We start from the raw sequence: 16,580 nt of genomic DNA, 5'->3' as shown, positions 1-16,580 counted from the left end.
AGGGTTTTTGTAGATGTACCTGTCCATGGAAAGCACTGTCACAGAGAGGACACACTCAAGAGTGTTTTTCTCTTAAAACTAAAATGCATAAATGTCAAACAGATACTGCACCTTATACATAGTGGCTGGTTCAGGTTTTTAGGGTTTTTTATTGTTAATATTAATTTCTTTGATCTCCAGGATGCATATGAAGAACGGGAGTGAAAAGGCAGCATTAGTGTATATAACATAATGAAAGCTGATTTAAAGTTACTATACACATTGGGTGAGATTTCTGCTCCTACAGAAGGTAGTCTAAGCTGGAAAGAGAGGCTCTGGGGAAGGAAACTAAGAGAAAATGCTGCAGTCTTAAACTTGGCAGTGAAACTGCTGCGGAGGAGGAAGATGCATGAAGAATTATTAGGTTTATTCCACATTTAATAGAACACGGTTTAGACTGTGATACATCAACCTTGTACTTCTAGATTTTTTAAAAACACTAAACATCTGTTTTATTTCTTTGATACTAATGTTGTTATTTGAAAGATTCCTAGTAGGGAAACAAAACTTTAAAATAATCACCACCATCATAATAAAAGTTCAGTCACAGAAATATTTACCACTGCCCATATTACAAACCAACTAAAGCAACCTAACAGTCCACAAAGTTTGCACATTTTAATTCAGATAATTTATTTTTCATTTAATAATCTCAGATGTTTGAAAAGTGCCAGCCACCTCTCTGGTGCTATGTAAATACTGTATTCATCTAGTATTGTCCAGCACCCTGGTCAGAAATGAGAGATTTTTTTCAAAAATAAAACAAAAACTATGTTTTTCCCAATTGAAACCAATACAGCTAAAAGTAATAATTGTGAAGTTCATTTCTGAACGCTCCCCGTCTTCCACTGATGTTTTAGAGCTGGAGGTTGGTTCAAGCCCATTTCTAAAAAGAATAGCAGCAAAGCACGGAAAGAGCAAGTGTCACTTTAGAGAGACAAGGTGGGTGAGGAGATAATATCTTTTATTGAACCAACACTCCCACCACAACACACCTGTCAGGATCTATGGATCTTACACATGGCCATCACAATTTGGTATACCAAATCCAGGGCACTAAATGCCCAGGGGCAATAACAGAAGTTGGTCCAATGAAAGATAGTATTTCACCCACCTTGTCTCTCCAATATCCTGGGACTGACGGGGCTACAGCCGCACTGCATGCAAGTGTAACTTTAGACATGTGAGCAGCCTTACTGAACTCAACGGCACTACTCACACAGGCTTAAAGTAATGGATCAAAGCCAATATTAAGAAACAAACCCCTCCAACAGTGCCCTGATCTTCCCAGGAGCTGAGCACCGGCAGCGTGGGAGCCTGAGCCTTAACTTCCCCCACCCCTGTAAGTCCCACTCATTTACCCCCCAGGGGAGTAAAGTTAAGCCGGCGCGCAAGTGCTGGCAGACTCAGGCCGGGCCAGAAACCGGTTCTGGGGGGCGAGGCAAAGAGCGAAAGCCGCTGTCCAGGTCTGGAGGTAGCGGGAACCGTCTGCTCGCAGCATGCGACGCCCCGGCCGGCGCAGGGCAGCCGGGCTGCAATCGCTGGGTCCGGCAACACACGGGACTAACCCGGACCCGGGGCTGGGTCACTCACCGGGCAGGAGCAGCCCGGCGGCGCGGACCTGTCCCTGGAGGAGCAGCAGCGGCAGCAGCAGCAGCAGCGCCGCCCCGGCGGAGCAGCGGCGGCCGGACCCCATCGATCGCGCGGCCGCCGGGGCCTGGCGCGTCCCGCAGGAGGAGGAGGAGGAGGAGAAGGGGGAGCGGGAGGTGGCGGCGGGCGCCCAGCCTGCCTGGCACTGACAGCCGCCTCGCGCCCCGCTCCTGCTGCCGCGCGGCGTGGGCAGGGGGCCTGGCCGCGGGGTCTCCCCCCCATTGCTCTCATGGGCCACTCCACAGCCAGGCACCCTGAGAGAGGAGCCCGCACTGCCTCCCTCCCGCGCTCTGCCTACAGGGGTGTGGCTCTCACACACCGCCTCTTACATATACACAACTGCCCCCCACCTGCAGATACCCCCTCGCGCCAATACCCCAGCCCAGAAACACCTGCAAACATACACAGGCAAGGCCAAATAACACTCACTTACACACCCTCTGCAGCTATAGATAAAAGCCCTCCCCAGACACAAATACTCTGCCTCAGAAACACCTCTGCGCATCTACAAATATCCCCACATACAAGCATCACCACCTATAGAAACACCCGCCAATGCACATAGTCAACCACACACCAGCATCCTAGCAGGCCCTACACTTATACACACACCCACAGCACGTGTATTCAAACAGCAGCACAACACCCCATACACACACAGGCATTCCTTGCAGACATACACAAACACCACTCACCCACGTGTAGGGCTTGACAACGGGTGTCAAAGCAATAGGTGTAGCTAAACTGGCGCTGAAAATGTTTCAACTGCACAGGTAGATAGAGAGAAACTGTGTCACATTCATTTTCTGAAAGGCCCCAAAAGTGATTTCTTTTCTAATGTAGTCAACCCCATGCAAACATCCGACATGTGCAGTGCACACTGCACGCACACTCTGTACCCATTAATTTACATACAACTAACAGGTGTATAAAGAAGCACTGCACGTGAACACCCCCACCCCCTACATATATAACTTCACAACTATTTTGTTAATTGTTCTTATTTAAGTGCTGACTATGCTCAACCCTGTGCAATATACAGAGGCAGAGTCCCTGTCATCCAAATCCTACCAAGGCTACCACAGATCCGTAACCCTTTTTCCTAAGCCAGATATTACTGTGACTGTTCTTCACACAGCTGGTTTCCTCTGCAGGCAAAGTGACCATGTTAGTTGGTAAAATAACTTTTAAAAAACGTTCTTCCTTTGACCTTTTTGTGCCCAGTGAAGGCAGGTGGGCAGGCTGTATCCCCTTCTTCCCCCTCCTCTTCCCTTTTGTTTTGTTCTGGGAGAAATACCAGGCTATGTCTAGTTGTAAGGGTGTTTTATACACATTTGTAAATCTTCACTTAGTGAAACTTTCCCTCGGTCTTTGTCTTTGTTTCCTTAATGGTAGCCATAAATTACTGCCTTCCTTTCTCACTGGAGCATCAGGCTTCAATGCTTTTGAAATGATCAAAGTTATTTTCTTTTAAAATCCAGCTAGAAACAACCTATTGTATGTCATGGACATTTTTAGCTGCAGTCAAACCCATCTATAAATGCATAAAGCAGCCCATTAAATACTTGAGGGATCCCTCCAGTTTATTTTACCAAATAGAAAATAGTGGGAAATTAAATTAAAGGACATGGTGGCTGTTGGTGCACTGGTTTCCATGAGCTTGTGAGTAAAGAATATTTATAATACAGCTTTATGCTTCTATAGCATCGTCCATCCAAACATTTCAAAGTGCTTTACATCCATGAATTTAAGTCAGAGAACTGGCCTTTTCTATGGGAACACCCACTATAGACTATCTCATTTTAAAATGAGCACTTCTGTGGCACCTTCCTTCCAAGGTTTTCAAAGTGCTTTACATACATTAATGAATTAAATCTCACATCACTTCAGTGAGGTAGAGGGGTAGGTAGAAACTGACACAGCATAAAGTCACAGGGAACAAAGGTATAACCCATATACCTAAGCAAGTCAGATTTTAAGGCATAATAAAGATATAAACATAATAAAATAGACAAATACTAAAACAACATTGGTGGTATATAGCGCTTTTTGTCCATAGATCTCACAGTGCTTTGCAAAGGAGAGTAAGTATAATGCAATAAAAATATATAATACTATTGTGATCATCAAGAAGCAATGCCAGAGTGTTTTCCTTTACACATGTTCTCTTTGGCTCATCCTTAGTGATGGACACAAATCGAACCAAATTTGAAGTAAGGAGCTCAACTCAGGCCAGTTTCTTTAATTTTCTTTGACATAACTGATTTTATTTTAAAGTATAATACAGCATCATAGTGAGAGATTAAGACCCAGAGCCATAAAGAACATGCACTGGGCATGATGAACTCCTATTGGAAGACAGGTTAGGCAAAAGCTGATGAAGTTCAGAGCCTTATGAACGTGGACTATAAGAGAGACGAGTGAGAGGAAACTGAACTACTCCAAAAATGAGGCATAAAGTAATATTGTATTTTAAAAAGTTGCTCTGAAAGCAAGAAGTTGTGAAAAGACTTTAAAAAAAAAATCCTACAAACCAGTGGTTGATAACACCAGCACAACAGATCTATGTGACCAGACTGCTTTCTTGAATTTTTTAATATTGATCCTAAAATCAATTGCTGAATTTTTTGTTAGATGTGTTAATATTATGTAGATTATTTTAATTCTGAAGCTGAATGGTTAATTTTCTCAGTTTATACCTGTGAGCTACAGTCCCATGAGACTACCATGCTGATATGGATATAAGTGCCTTGTATCTGTAGGGTTCCTGTGTAATTAAGGTAAAGGGGATTCTTTCAGGAGGCTGATGGACATAGACAAGTTCTCCCTGACTAATTCCCTGACTAAATGCAGTTTATATAATTGGAGATATACCAATCTCCTAGAACTGGAAGGGACCTTGAAAGGTCATCAAGTCCAATCCCCTGTCTTCACTAGCAGGACCAAGTACTGATTTTTGCCCCATATCCCTAAGTGGCCCCCTCAAGGATTGAACTCACAACCTTGGGTTTAACAGGCCAATGCTCAAACCACTGAGCTATCCCTCTGCAGTTTATACTACCTAGTAAAAAAAAAAAAACAACAACAACCCACCATTGTAGGTCTCCTTAAGATCTAGCATGGGCTAAGCAATCATAGAAACGACTGTTGACAACACTAGAGTATCAAAAGATAAATGTTACTCCTGGAACTTGTCACCCAGTCTTCTAGTCTGAGCTGAACGGAGTTGTCTGAGTTGTTTTGCACTCTATGTTCCTTGTAATCTTCTATGTTTAATAACAGCCAAGTGTTTTAAGGAAATCTGGATAAATGTAAACTTCAGAGAAGTGAACAGTGAGCACTGAATCTGTTGTGGGACGGAGATAGTGGGGTCATTTTATTAATTCGGTAGTTAGAGCTTAAATGGACTCTAAGAAGACACACAGTGCTTATGAGGGAAATTGAGGTTACCACAACCAAAAAAAAAAAAAAAAAAGATACCTGTAGGTAGACAGACAGAGGGGCAAGGGAGGAAAAAAAAAGATAACTGAAGGGAATGTCTTTAACACGTCATTTTCCCAAAGCTTCACTTTATATAGGTACTTACATGGCCGTCATCCCCATACGATCTTAGACCTTTTCACCTGTGTGTGGTTATCAGGCTTTGATTACTGTTATCATCTGAGTTGATCTATTGAAGGATTTTGCACTGGCATCGAGATTCATCATAGTATTTATCACCTCCCAAGTTAAGATTGACATAGTGGGATCACATAGTGGACTTCCAGAAGGTTGAACTTCAGTAGTAAGAGCTGAGTTTGTAATTTAAAGGAGATTGATCCTGCTTCCACTGAAGTCACTGGCACATCTTGAGCAGGATTGAATTCTTAGAGAATTCTTGTGCACGCTGGCAGTGTCAAAAGCCTTATGTGAGTACAAGTGTAATGTGCACTGCCTCCTATGAGTCCATTTACACTGCCAGAGTGGTATAAAGGGGCTTTACTGTAACTGAGAATCTGGACCCTTAGCTATTCTTAAAAGTTGGCAGATCCCTGAAGTAAATTCAGCTCTGGAATAAATTCCACTGCCACTGATGTCAATGGGCATTACACCTGCTCACATCAGAGCTGAATTTGGCACACCCATTTCATTTACTTCAATTTAATCTTCCTTCATGAGTTGGTTCCCAGGGCAGAGTACCTTTCAACATGGATAAATACGCTATTTTCATATTAGCTTTAGGCAATGATCTGCTTTGTGTAACTTTCACGTTGACATTTTTAACCATCTGACATTTTAGTGGCATTTAAACCCACCACCTCCAATAACAAACTATAATGCAATAATATAAACAGAGCATTTAGTGAGATTTTAAGACACACGATGTTTGTACCAAGCAGTTCTATAGTGAATTATTCATCTGACTGAAATGCTGGACCTCTTCAGCAACACAGGACCTACAAGTTTGTTAATGACATTGTCCCCTACATAAATATAATCTGTGAAGTAAAAGGAGAAGTGCTGTGGAGCCAACAGTCCCTCCATCCACATCCCTCCACCCAGTCCCCACTGCTCTTTTTGCTCCATCTGCTTGCAGAAGCAGCAGATAGCATTTAGACTCATTATAAAGAGATTCAAGAAAGGAAGCTTTTCTGACACCCTTCTACCCAACCAGTGCCCACTAACCTAACCAGCTGGGAATCCTAAAAACTAGGCATCCACAAGGAATCTGGGATTATCAGTTTTAACATTTGAAGACTTGGTGAAAACTAGAGGCCCAGTTAATAAAGGATTTGGTATTTTTGGTCTCCAATATATAAACCATAGCACAAATGCTGAAACGTACAATATTTCAGTTTTTCGGAGCCCCAAAATCTCACCGAGTCTCAGGTCAACAGCGCCATCTAGTTAAAGCATTTCACAAACTAGGATTATTTCCCTGTACACAGTGGGTGAAATTCACCCCGCCACAGAGAATGCACATGAGATACCCTATCTAAGCTAAGTTTGGTGCAGGTTCTCTGGAATGGGGAGAACAGTGCCCAGGGAGATTTTTATTTTGCTGCTGTTAAAAACCCCCATCCAGGAAAAAAAACCTCAGAAATCCTTCCAAATAATGAATATTGAATTCATATTTAATAATCAATAACAAATTGTCATTTATCTTCATCTTTTGGTCAATATATTTTTCTTAATTTGTAAATATTCCCCCTTCCAAAACACCATTTATAGTAACTGTGGAAACTTGAAACTGAATTCCACCCCCTGCCCAGAGGTTTGTTCTGACAGGGTAACACATGACAAGTGTTGGTTTGGTTTTATCATAAGGGGTTTTCTTGTTTTTTTCAATCGTTTGCATGCAGATGGGGTGGGACGCAGTTTCCCTGGGTGTTACCGGTTTAACAAGGTGATGGGGAGAGGGAGTTTGTTGTTACAGTGGACTCCAGCCAAAGGCCCGGAGAATGGATACCCCAGCAACTGGTGACCAGGAGGCCCAGCTCAGGAGTCACAGTTCTGGCCAGTGGGAGGACAATGGGCTGCAAAGAGAGGACCCTGATGACCTGACCAGCCGATTCCAGCCACAGGGGTGCAAAGAATGGCTAAGAGGAGGGGAGGCCCAAGTGACCATGTTTACTTGGATAGAAGACAATGGACAGAGGCGGGGCTTGGGGGAGGTGATGATAGATGCCCAGCGGGAAAGCACAAGGCCCCTCAGCACTGGAGAGAGATAGCAGGCAGAGCCCACCTGTATGCAGGAGAGACTTTAATGTACTGTGCTGAGGGAGGCCAAGCCTGAGGACCCTGAGAGTTTCCTATGCAGTGTTCAGACGCTCAATAAACCCTCCTGTTTTATGCTGTCTGAGAGTCCTTCTGGTGTGGAAAACAGGGTTGCATTATTCCCTCTGGGAGTGTAGACCCCAGGGTCCAGAGTGAGTAGACTCCCTGAGGGGGCCACGGTGAGAGACAGGTGTGCTACGGCTCAGAGGTGCAGTTCCAGGAGGTGGAGGGGCTTAAGCCCCGAGAGAGAGACTGGACCCCTGAGAAGGGCTGTCACACTGAAGGGGGTCTCCCCCAGGGACTGTATGGAGCCAAGAGTGGGCACCACCTATGAGTCCATGACATAAACATTACAATGTGTGCCCTCTCTCCCATTTCCTCCACCCAGTAGTCCAAGCTGGGGATAAAACCATCCAAATGTGAACAAGCCCATTCATCTGTTTATAATGCACATCACTCACTAGGAATCAGGTATTGCATCTGTCATACACAAGCCTGTTGCTATTTGTTTATTAATGCAAATATCACAAATGTTAAACCAAGCTTTCCAATTAATATCTTAGAAAAAAGGTAGAGATAGTAATGAAAGTGGACCCAGGCTCATATATTTCAACATTTGTAAACAGGTATATTGACATAGATACAGTTGCATATATTTAAATGAGTAGATCACTAAACTCATATAGGAGCCGATCCTGCCCTCGCCCCGTGAGGGAGGGCAGCTCTACACCTGGCAGAACTGGTGCAATTTTGCTCTTCAGGGGAGGGCAGGGCAGGATCCATGGAGCTTGCATGAGGCATTCCATAAAACCTCTGTACTGCAGAGCACAGCTCTCCAGCCTCTCTAGGTGGAGGGAAATTTGGAGTCAGGGATGGTGGATCTGTGACCATGTATTTTACCTTCAAAATAACTGGTTTTGGTATCTTCGCATTTCATGCCCACATATGCCCAACCCCAAAGCAGAGAGGAACACAATGAAAGGAGGTCACACATAGTAAAATGGGCATTGCACAGCCTGTTCCAGAGCCCACTGAAGACTTCCATGGACTTTAGAGGTCTTTGGATCTGGCTTTATGGCATCCCGAGGGGTGGAGGGATAACTCAGTGAGACAGGTGAATAATTCATGCAAGTGGTGCAGATAACTGAATTGCCTTTATCCAAGGGCTGGTTTGGTAAGAGTTTGTGGTGTTACATCTTTTCGGTGTTTGAAGATCACTGAAATTCTTCATAGAGACCACAACTAGGCGAAGATGTGACAGATACAGAGAATATATCAATCAATGTTGGCCTTGCATACACATATTTGTGAACCAGGCAATTAGATGCTGCGTGACTAAAGGAATTTATACCAGAGGTTCCCAAACCTTTCACTTGACAATTGTCTTCTAGACATGAACCAATCAAGTTTGGAAGCCATTGATTTATACAGATGGAGGAGCTGCCTAAGGTCCAGTCCTTCTCCCACACCCATATTTTTGCAATGAGGTTGGGTTGTAGGTCCTGACTGGTCCAATAGCCAGCAACAAGGACTCTCAGGCCAGTGGATCTTCCTCACCTGTTGACCTAACTACAGCACCTTCCCCACCTGCACATTACATAAAATTTGAACAACTTGTCCTTCGAAGCCCTACAGAGTTCTGGCCTGGCCTCCGTCTCAGCCCTTGTTTCTTGTTGTATTCCCCCCACTGTCCCACCAACACTGCCAGTCTTGATACCCGCAATGTTGTCTCATCCTTCTGCACTCTTCCCTCACTGCGTGGAATTGCCCCTCTACCACAGTTTGCCCATTCACCACCAGCTCATTCAAATACTGTCTGAAAACCCACTTCTGTGATGCTCATAAGAAACAAAATGTACTACTACTTATGGAGAGAGGTTCTCTAAGTTACCCTCCAGGTTTTGAGTGTCCCCCCACCTCTGAAATATCTGAGACAGGGACCATTTTGTGTATTGTTCAGTGCTAAGCAGATTGGCCACATTAAACAAGTAATAAGTCACCTGGCACAAATGGGTCAGCCCATAAAGGCCTGACTGAAGAGGCAAACAGGGCCTACTTTTACTGCACAAGCAGTCACTCATCTTCCCCCAGTCTCTATGTGTTTAGGGGGGTTGCGCTAAGTTCACCTTCATTGTATCATTCTCTTTTCTTCCACCCCGGATTGCTTATTACGCTATAACATGTATCCCAGCCACAGTGTTCCTGGGACAGTTCCACGTACTGGGTAGATGATTCTCATCATTTTAATCTTTCCTGTGTTTTTATGGCTTAAACAGATTTTGATCTCACACTAGGCTTACACGGGGAGGACTCCATTGATTTCAGTGGAGTTGCTCCTATTTACACCAGCATGAGCAAGATTGGAATAAAAAGGCCTCTTATATTTGCTTGGTCACCACAAATTTGTATCAGAGCTGGGGATCGTCCCTTGCAGAACAGTGTTGGTTAGGAGGATGAATGAATCTCCCCACCTACACTTGGAGGATTAGAGGTGATAGGCAGGAGAGGAGCAGCATAAAGCCCAATCATTTTTATCAGTGAACAGAGAAAGATGCATCAGCAAGACAGCCATGTGACTCAAGATTGGGCTGCCAGGAGATGGAAAAGGCTATAAAACCTGGGGGAAGATGTCTCAGCACTCTGATTCGGTCCTGCCTTGGGACATGAAGTAAAGGATGTCCCCGTGAATGGGCCACTGGATGAGAACAAGCAGAACTGATCAGTGATTTCCTCACAACATCCCTTGTCTTGGTAATAGCTCCCTGCCCTTCCTTGTCTGTTCTCCAGCATGGACGTGCCCAGTTCTCTTTGCTTTTCCTCAGAGGTTTTATTTTCTCAATGTTTGGCATTTTTCATGCTCTTCTCTGAACTCTTTAAAAAGAATCAGGACCATTTTAAAATGTGCTGCCCAGAGATGACACTAGTCTAAATGGTGGCCTGTTCTAAGCAGATCAGAGAAGAACCTTGCTCATAGTAAACAGAATGCTCCTAGTAATAGACGAGTTTGCATTTGCCCTTTTGTTTTTTTTCGGTAATGTCACTTTGACGTCTCATTCAATTTGTCATCCAGTTGACTGTCCTGGCTCCTTTGCTGTGGTACTGCTCCCAGCTGCGACTGCATTTTTCCAACTATATGCTCTGTTTATGAATATGGTTATTCCTTCTCCATGCCTTTGAACATTATGCAATAAAAAGGCAGAGAAGTTACCTGTGCCACATGAGGTTGCTGAAATTAAGCTTCTGGAGGCACATCAGGCGCTGCGAAATCAGAATCAAGATGTGAATTACAGACATTTTATGGGCCTGGGGCAGGTGGAGTGTCTAAGATGCTAGACCTTCCTCTGCAGAGGGAGGGATACTACGAGGTCTGTATATCTGGATAATAACGGTAAGACACAGAAGGGACTGGCATGGGTGCTGAGGTAATAGATGTAGCTACAGTCAGAAGGTCCTATTGAGATTTACAACATAACAGTGCCTTCTCTTGCCTTGACCACAAAATCCTACTTTTAAATAAAAATAGTGTACATTTCTTAAATGTTTAGAAGGCAAGGGCTGCTGCTGGGCTTTTGCTGTCTCCTACTAAGGGCTACAGGGCCTACACTTGTCCTGTCACAGGCCATTTTCCCCATTTTAGTGCTGATACAAGTCTACCTTTCTTTCAAGTGACGGTTGCTTGAAGCCATACATCATCATCATTCTAGCAGGGGGGCCTGCTCAGTTGCACAGTTGAAATGCAGGACAGACAGCCCATGAAAAGCACAACAAGAGCTAAAGCAACTTTGGGAAGCTAGGTTTCGGATTATCATGACTTTTATAGGCCAAGGGCCCAACTCTGATTTCACCTACATGGGATGTACTAATGTGTATGTATACTTAGCCATATTCACTTATATACTCTTCTGGAGTATCACCAAGGCAGTGGTTTTCAACCTTTTTTCATTTGCGAACCTGTAAAAAAATTCAAATGGACATGCAGACCCCTTTGGAAATCTTAGTCTGCGGACCCCCAAGAGTCCGCCGACCACAGGTTGAAAACTACCATTCTATGGCAATTAAAACCTTTCACGGACCCCTTAGTCTTCAGACCATGAGCAGAGAACTAGTGTTTAGTGGTTTCATCATATGGAGAAGAAACACAAACACGGGGTAGCATCCCTCGGTCAGCAGTTAACTCATTGCGCACAATGCTATAATTCCAACAGTAAACAGTAGAAGCTCCTGAAGGGCTTGAACTGAAGGCCCGAGGCAGGAAAGAAGAACTAGGGGTCATATGCGGGAAGGAAAGGGAAGGGAAACTAGGTGAATATTAAAGACAGGGCCAAATCAAACCTCCAGATTCAAAACATCCTCAAACATAGAGGAAGATCAGAACTGGATCAGAATTCTGAACTTCAGGCCCATCTCCAGTAAATATTTTGCTAGTGAGTGACAAACATGATAGCACATTACAACATACTTTTCAGGCTTGATTGCTACAGCGAAAAAAGTTTAAAAGGGAAACCGATTTTTTTCAAAACACTAAGAAAACGTGTGGAAACATGTAATCATTTCCACACGTTAACTTTGGTATTTTCAATAGTTTAAGTCCTTGCAGTGTACACTGAACGTAATGAAATTAATGCTTCTAAGCAATTCCATATGAAGTTGAAACAGTGGCCTATCTCTGAGACATGAAAAGTGGAGCCATACATACCTGTTTTTGGGACATGAAGGGGATGATAATTAGCCTGATTGGAATAAAGGAAACTGCCAAAAATGGCACACTAAAATTAATGCTGTTCCTCATGTTAGAAGGTAGTTTTATTGCAATTCAGCAAATAAGCTACATCCGCAAAACAGTTTCATATTTCCAAGTTACAGTGATGCTTGACTGTCCCAAGGGTTACAAAAAAGGAGTACAGTACCTGGGTTTCCTGCTCTCAATCATCATAATGTAAATTTCAATGCCCACTCTTAAAAAATGCCAGTAAATTCTCCACGTATTAAAATATATAATTTACTGTAATTGATGCTGCATCTTAATGGAGTAACAGCCAGTCTCTAGATATAAAAGGAAAAGAACTACAAAGATGAGAAGTACATGTACAATAACTTCAAGTATTTTCAAGTATCCTACAGTATCTTGCACTATTGTGACAAAAATCTTTTCTCTTTATACAGAATGACAGTTAACTCTTGCTGAGAGCTTCACTGCAGAAGCAAAGCCTTTATATAGGCATAAATTCAATACCACACCAAAATATATGGAGCTTTTAACTATTAGGTCCCAGATATACAATTCTTAAAATTTAAAAATACTCTTCACTATGGAAATGGTGGAAGAATGTTTTTCAGTTCTTGAACAATATTCTTTCAGCTACAGAACATGATAAAAAGATGAAGATCCCTGTATATATTAATTTTAAATCCCAAAATTTAAAACAAACCATTACCTCCAAAGTATTACCTTAAATGTGAAACAACAAAAACAGCCTTGGCTATTTGCTGTGAGTGTGTACCAGTCTCATAGTATTGAATATGCTGGGATTAATACATAAAGGAAATTTAAGAGGTGATATTTTTGTCCATTGTTTTCTCTCATATCTCAAAGAAAACAGCACTTTTAACTTCAGTTTACTATAATAGGCACTTTTTTTGGCCATAAATTTTTCAAAGCCTATAGTAAATGTGTACAGTAACAGCATTACCCAATCAGTGCTCAGGTTGGCAACCAGCATTCTTGTCCCAGTAGCTGTAGTAAATCAGTACATTTCTCATTCTGGAACAGCATCTTAGAATTTTGTAAAATAATTCTGCCTTTTCACAGTCTAGTGGCACATTAGGTCGCACCTTCTAATGTCATATGGAATACTCTGATTCAGTAACCATGATTCTTTCCCTACAGTGTTAGCAGAGGCAACTCATGGAAGGAAGTTGCATGGAACTGTTGCATTTGATTCTGCCAGTCAGAAGTGACAGCTATGGAAGCGGCAAACTTTGGGCCCAATCCCGTTTCCTTTGTGCTGACTCCTGATCTATATAGTTCAAGCAAGCAGACTGTGTGAAACAGGAACTACAAGACAAACTACAAAAAGAGTTGTGATGAGCATGGTTGCTAGCTTAGGGTTGCAGTACTGTAGCCCCTACCAGTAGGCTTTGATCCAGAGAACTGCCTTTGTAGCCTCTAACCAAACCCTACTCCTTAATCCCTCATGTGTTGGCCTGCTTACAAAGATTGCCACAGAGCTAAGATGCATAACACACTCCTCCACCATTCCCTCTGTGCCCAACAAAACCACACTGGTGCAGCTGCACTTGAAGCCTCTTATGGCCCTTCCAGGCCTGTAAAGATTTATTCCACTGAAGTCCCTGGCAAAACTGCCTTGGATTTCAATGGGACCCAGATGGAGCTCCTTGTCTGTGAAAGGTGACAGGAATGGCTCATCATGACATAGTACTGTAGGTGAAAAAACAGGATTTAGATTATGCTCTGCCATCTCCCTCCATGTCTGAACAGTCACTAGCTCATGGGGAAGTAACATGATCTAAAGAAAAACAACTTTATCTTCCTGACGTGTTATCCAAAGCAACTGCCACTCAGGGGTCAGAGACCCTTCACTTGTGTCCTTGCAACCTGCAAGTGGGCATCTCAAACCATTTACCATGAACAATGAAGTAAAAAAACAAATGTCTAATTCTATGTCAGGAAAAGAAGTTGAGATTAGCCAACACATTTTGGCTAACACTGACCTAATACTTTTTCTGCCTGAGGGTCTACCTTGGCCAACTAAGTTTGAAGTCAGGTAAGGGTCAGCTAAATAATGTTAATTAACCCCAATTTCTTTTCCCAATGTAGACGTACCCACTGTAAAATATACAAGACTACTGCAATCTGGACTGTTGAATGAAAAATAGTAAGATATTTGATTAAATGTGGGGTTTAGTGGTGAGTGGAAGGCTTCTCTCTGTTACATTGTTCAGATTGAGTAAGTTATTCTTTAAGCACATATACACTGCATTCTAATCCTTTTCCTTCCAAAATTAACAGGGAAAAATCACTCCATGAACAATGATGTGAACTCCAAACTGTGAAAGTACATCTATCCAGCGTGAAGAGATTGTGCATGTGATCTTGACACTCCTCACTCATTTTTCCAACGCTAATAGGCATTGAAGGCAGGACCTCGTTCGGATAAAAGAAAATATAAGAGTGACAAAGAAACTTCTCCATTTAATAATGAAATAAATAGGACAAAAGTAAAAATAGTCAAAAATTTAATACATGTGCTATACCTTTAAATTACGGAAATAAAGCTATCACAAGATGTCACTACAATGAAGAGAATAAAGAAAAAGGTGTCACAATATTTTACGGATTGACAACCAAGAACAACCTTCTGTTCCTTATAGTAAGGGAGATATTGCTGTGAAGTTTATACAGTGGAGACCACTTAATTACAGAGCCCAGAAGTACTTAACGGCAATTCATTATGCTGACCAGGTTTGTCTCTCAAATCAGGTCTGCATTTCAAAGGGATTTTATCGGAGAACTAAAATGAACAGAGTTGCCTCTATGCACTCACCAAATCCCATGCTCTGTATTTCAACAAAATCCAAGCAGTCTGAATGTTATAATTTATGAGCATGGGCTAAAGCCTTTTTACTTAAGATACAAAAGCATTCCAGAATCCAGCAGCTTGCAAAGTTAGCACATAAGAGAGCTTGGTATTTCAACAGTAAATCCTACGTACAGTCTATGCTCGTCACGTGAGATCACCACAAAGTTTTGAAATGGAAACTTGGAATTAGGTTTATGAGTGGCATCATTACTTCACTGTGGCACTTACCTCTACTTAGCTATTGTCCCCTTTGCATTAGAATATAAATCAAAGCACAGGGGTTAGGGAGTTATTTCTTTAGCCATTAACAATTTAAGGGTGTTCCACACCAAGATAAATTCTAATTTGAAAGGCAGGTGCACACTAAAACATATTTGCTAGCAGATACACTCTTATCCAGGCTTTTCATTTAAGTGGACTGAACTGTAAATTTTGAACTGCAAACATAATATAGCAAGTTATATTGTTTTTTAAAAAACAAAATCTTACAAAAACACAATAATAGGTTAAATAAATAAAAACATCAGTTAAAAATACAACACACTTACAGTTTCTTCTGTGCAATTATGTACCAATATGAAAAATATTACTTTCATCTCTGTCCATTTGCATGGTTCTGTCTCCTGGAACCCACTAAACGTAATACTGATAACAAAAATAAAGAAAAAGTGATTTGCTGACAAATCAGTGCTCTGAGGCTATTAAAAAAGCTCACACCAGAATTTGTCGTTTCCCTTGCAGCACAGCAGTGACCCAGTTTAGTTTAAAGAAAAAAATCAAACATTGGTAATAATGTTAATATATAAAATATTAGTTTAAAAACTCTAGAATGACCTTCTTAGCAGAAATGGAGTGTGTACATTAGGGCTTACAACATACAGCACATCTGAAGGCAAATTCAGAGAATGCTGAAAGGCTCACTGCACATTGTCTATGGCAAGGAAATACTGCAGCTTTAAAATAAGCTGCACAAATAGTCATCTCTCTCTCTTTCACATGAAAGTGTGTAAAAAGCAAATCAGCAAATAAACTCTAAAATAGATTTATACCAAAAATCCTCCTTTTTTTTTTTTTTTTTTTTACTTTTAACATTGAGTTTACAGCTTCTGTCTATTTTTCTGCACTATTTTTCGAGTTTCCTTCAAGAAAAGTCAAAGTTGTGTTTTGTGGCCATGAACAAGTTCGCAATATGACGTATTAGCAGAAAGAACCTTTGCATACTAATAACATTTGTTCCTTGTTGCTTTTTTTTTTTAGTGTCTGCGGTGAGACAGATCAGATGTCTATTCCTTTGACGAGGGAAGCCTCCAGTGTAATGTTGAACTCCTGCAAGGTCTGTAACACTCGAATCAAGGAATTAACAAGGGTATGATCCTTAATCAATGCTATATCCTCGTACATCTGTGCTGTGATTGGACAGTCTGCAAGCAAGGCGATCCAATGGTGTAAGAGGTGGTCTCTGAGAAAGTCAGATTTCAGAATTTGAAAACAAAAACAAAAACCAAGTTAATGTCTCATTTTTAATTAAATGAT

At 41.9% G+C, this 16,580-nt stretch overlaps 2 protein-coding genes across 7 annotated transcripts in view; both read right to left on the bottom strand.

Annotated features, from left to right (window-relative positions):
• The window catches only part of SCUBE2 (signal peptide, CUB domain and EGF like domain containing 2), a 64,416-nt gene extending 62,681 nt beyond the window's left edge, over positions 1-1,735 (bottom strand). Inside the window, exon 1 of the mRNA XM_039536956.1 lies at positions 1,633-1,735. Within this exon, the coding sequence (XP_039392890.1) occupies positions 1,633-1,735 (103 nt within the window). The remainder of the gene's footprint in view (positions 1-1,632) is intronic.
• A 10,496-nt stretch (positions 1,736-12,231) lies between these two features.
• The window catches only part of DENND5A (DENN domain containing 5A), a 109,337-nt gene continuing 104,988 nt past the window's right edge, over positions 12,232-16,580 (bottom strand). For 4 of the 6 annotated variants that reach the window (XM_039535825.1, XM_039535827.1, XM_039535830.1 and 1 more), the window contains one exon: positions 12,232-16,506. In XM_039535825.1, coding sequence (XP_039391759.1) covers positions 16,323-16,506 — 184 coding nt within the window. In that variant the 3' untranslated portion in view covers positions 12,232-16,322. The remainder of the gene's footprint in view (positions 16,507-16,580) is intronic. The other 2 variants (XM_039535828.1, XM_039535829.1) reach the window with 1 other exon arrangement.

Source organism: Mauremys reevesii, linkage group 4 (genome assembly GCF_016161935.1).
Source record: "Mauremys reevesii isolate NIE-2019 linkage group 4, ASM1616193v1, whole genome shotgun sequence".
Lineage (NCBI taxonomy): Eukaryota > Metazoa > Chordata > Testudines > Geoemydidae > Mauremys > Mauremys reevesii.
The sequence above is the reverse complement of the archived record's forward strand: the minus strand, read 5'-3'. Positions and strand labels throughout refer to the sequence as shown.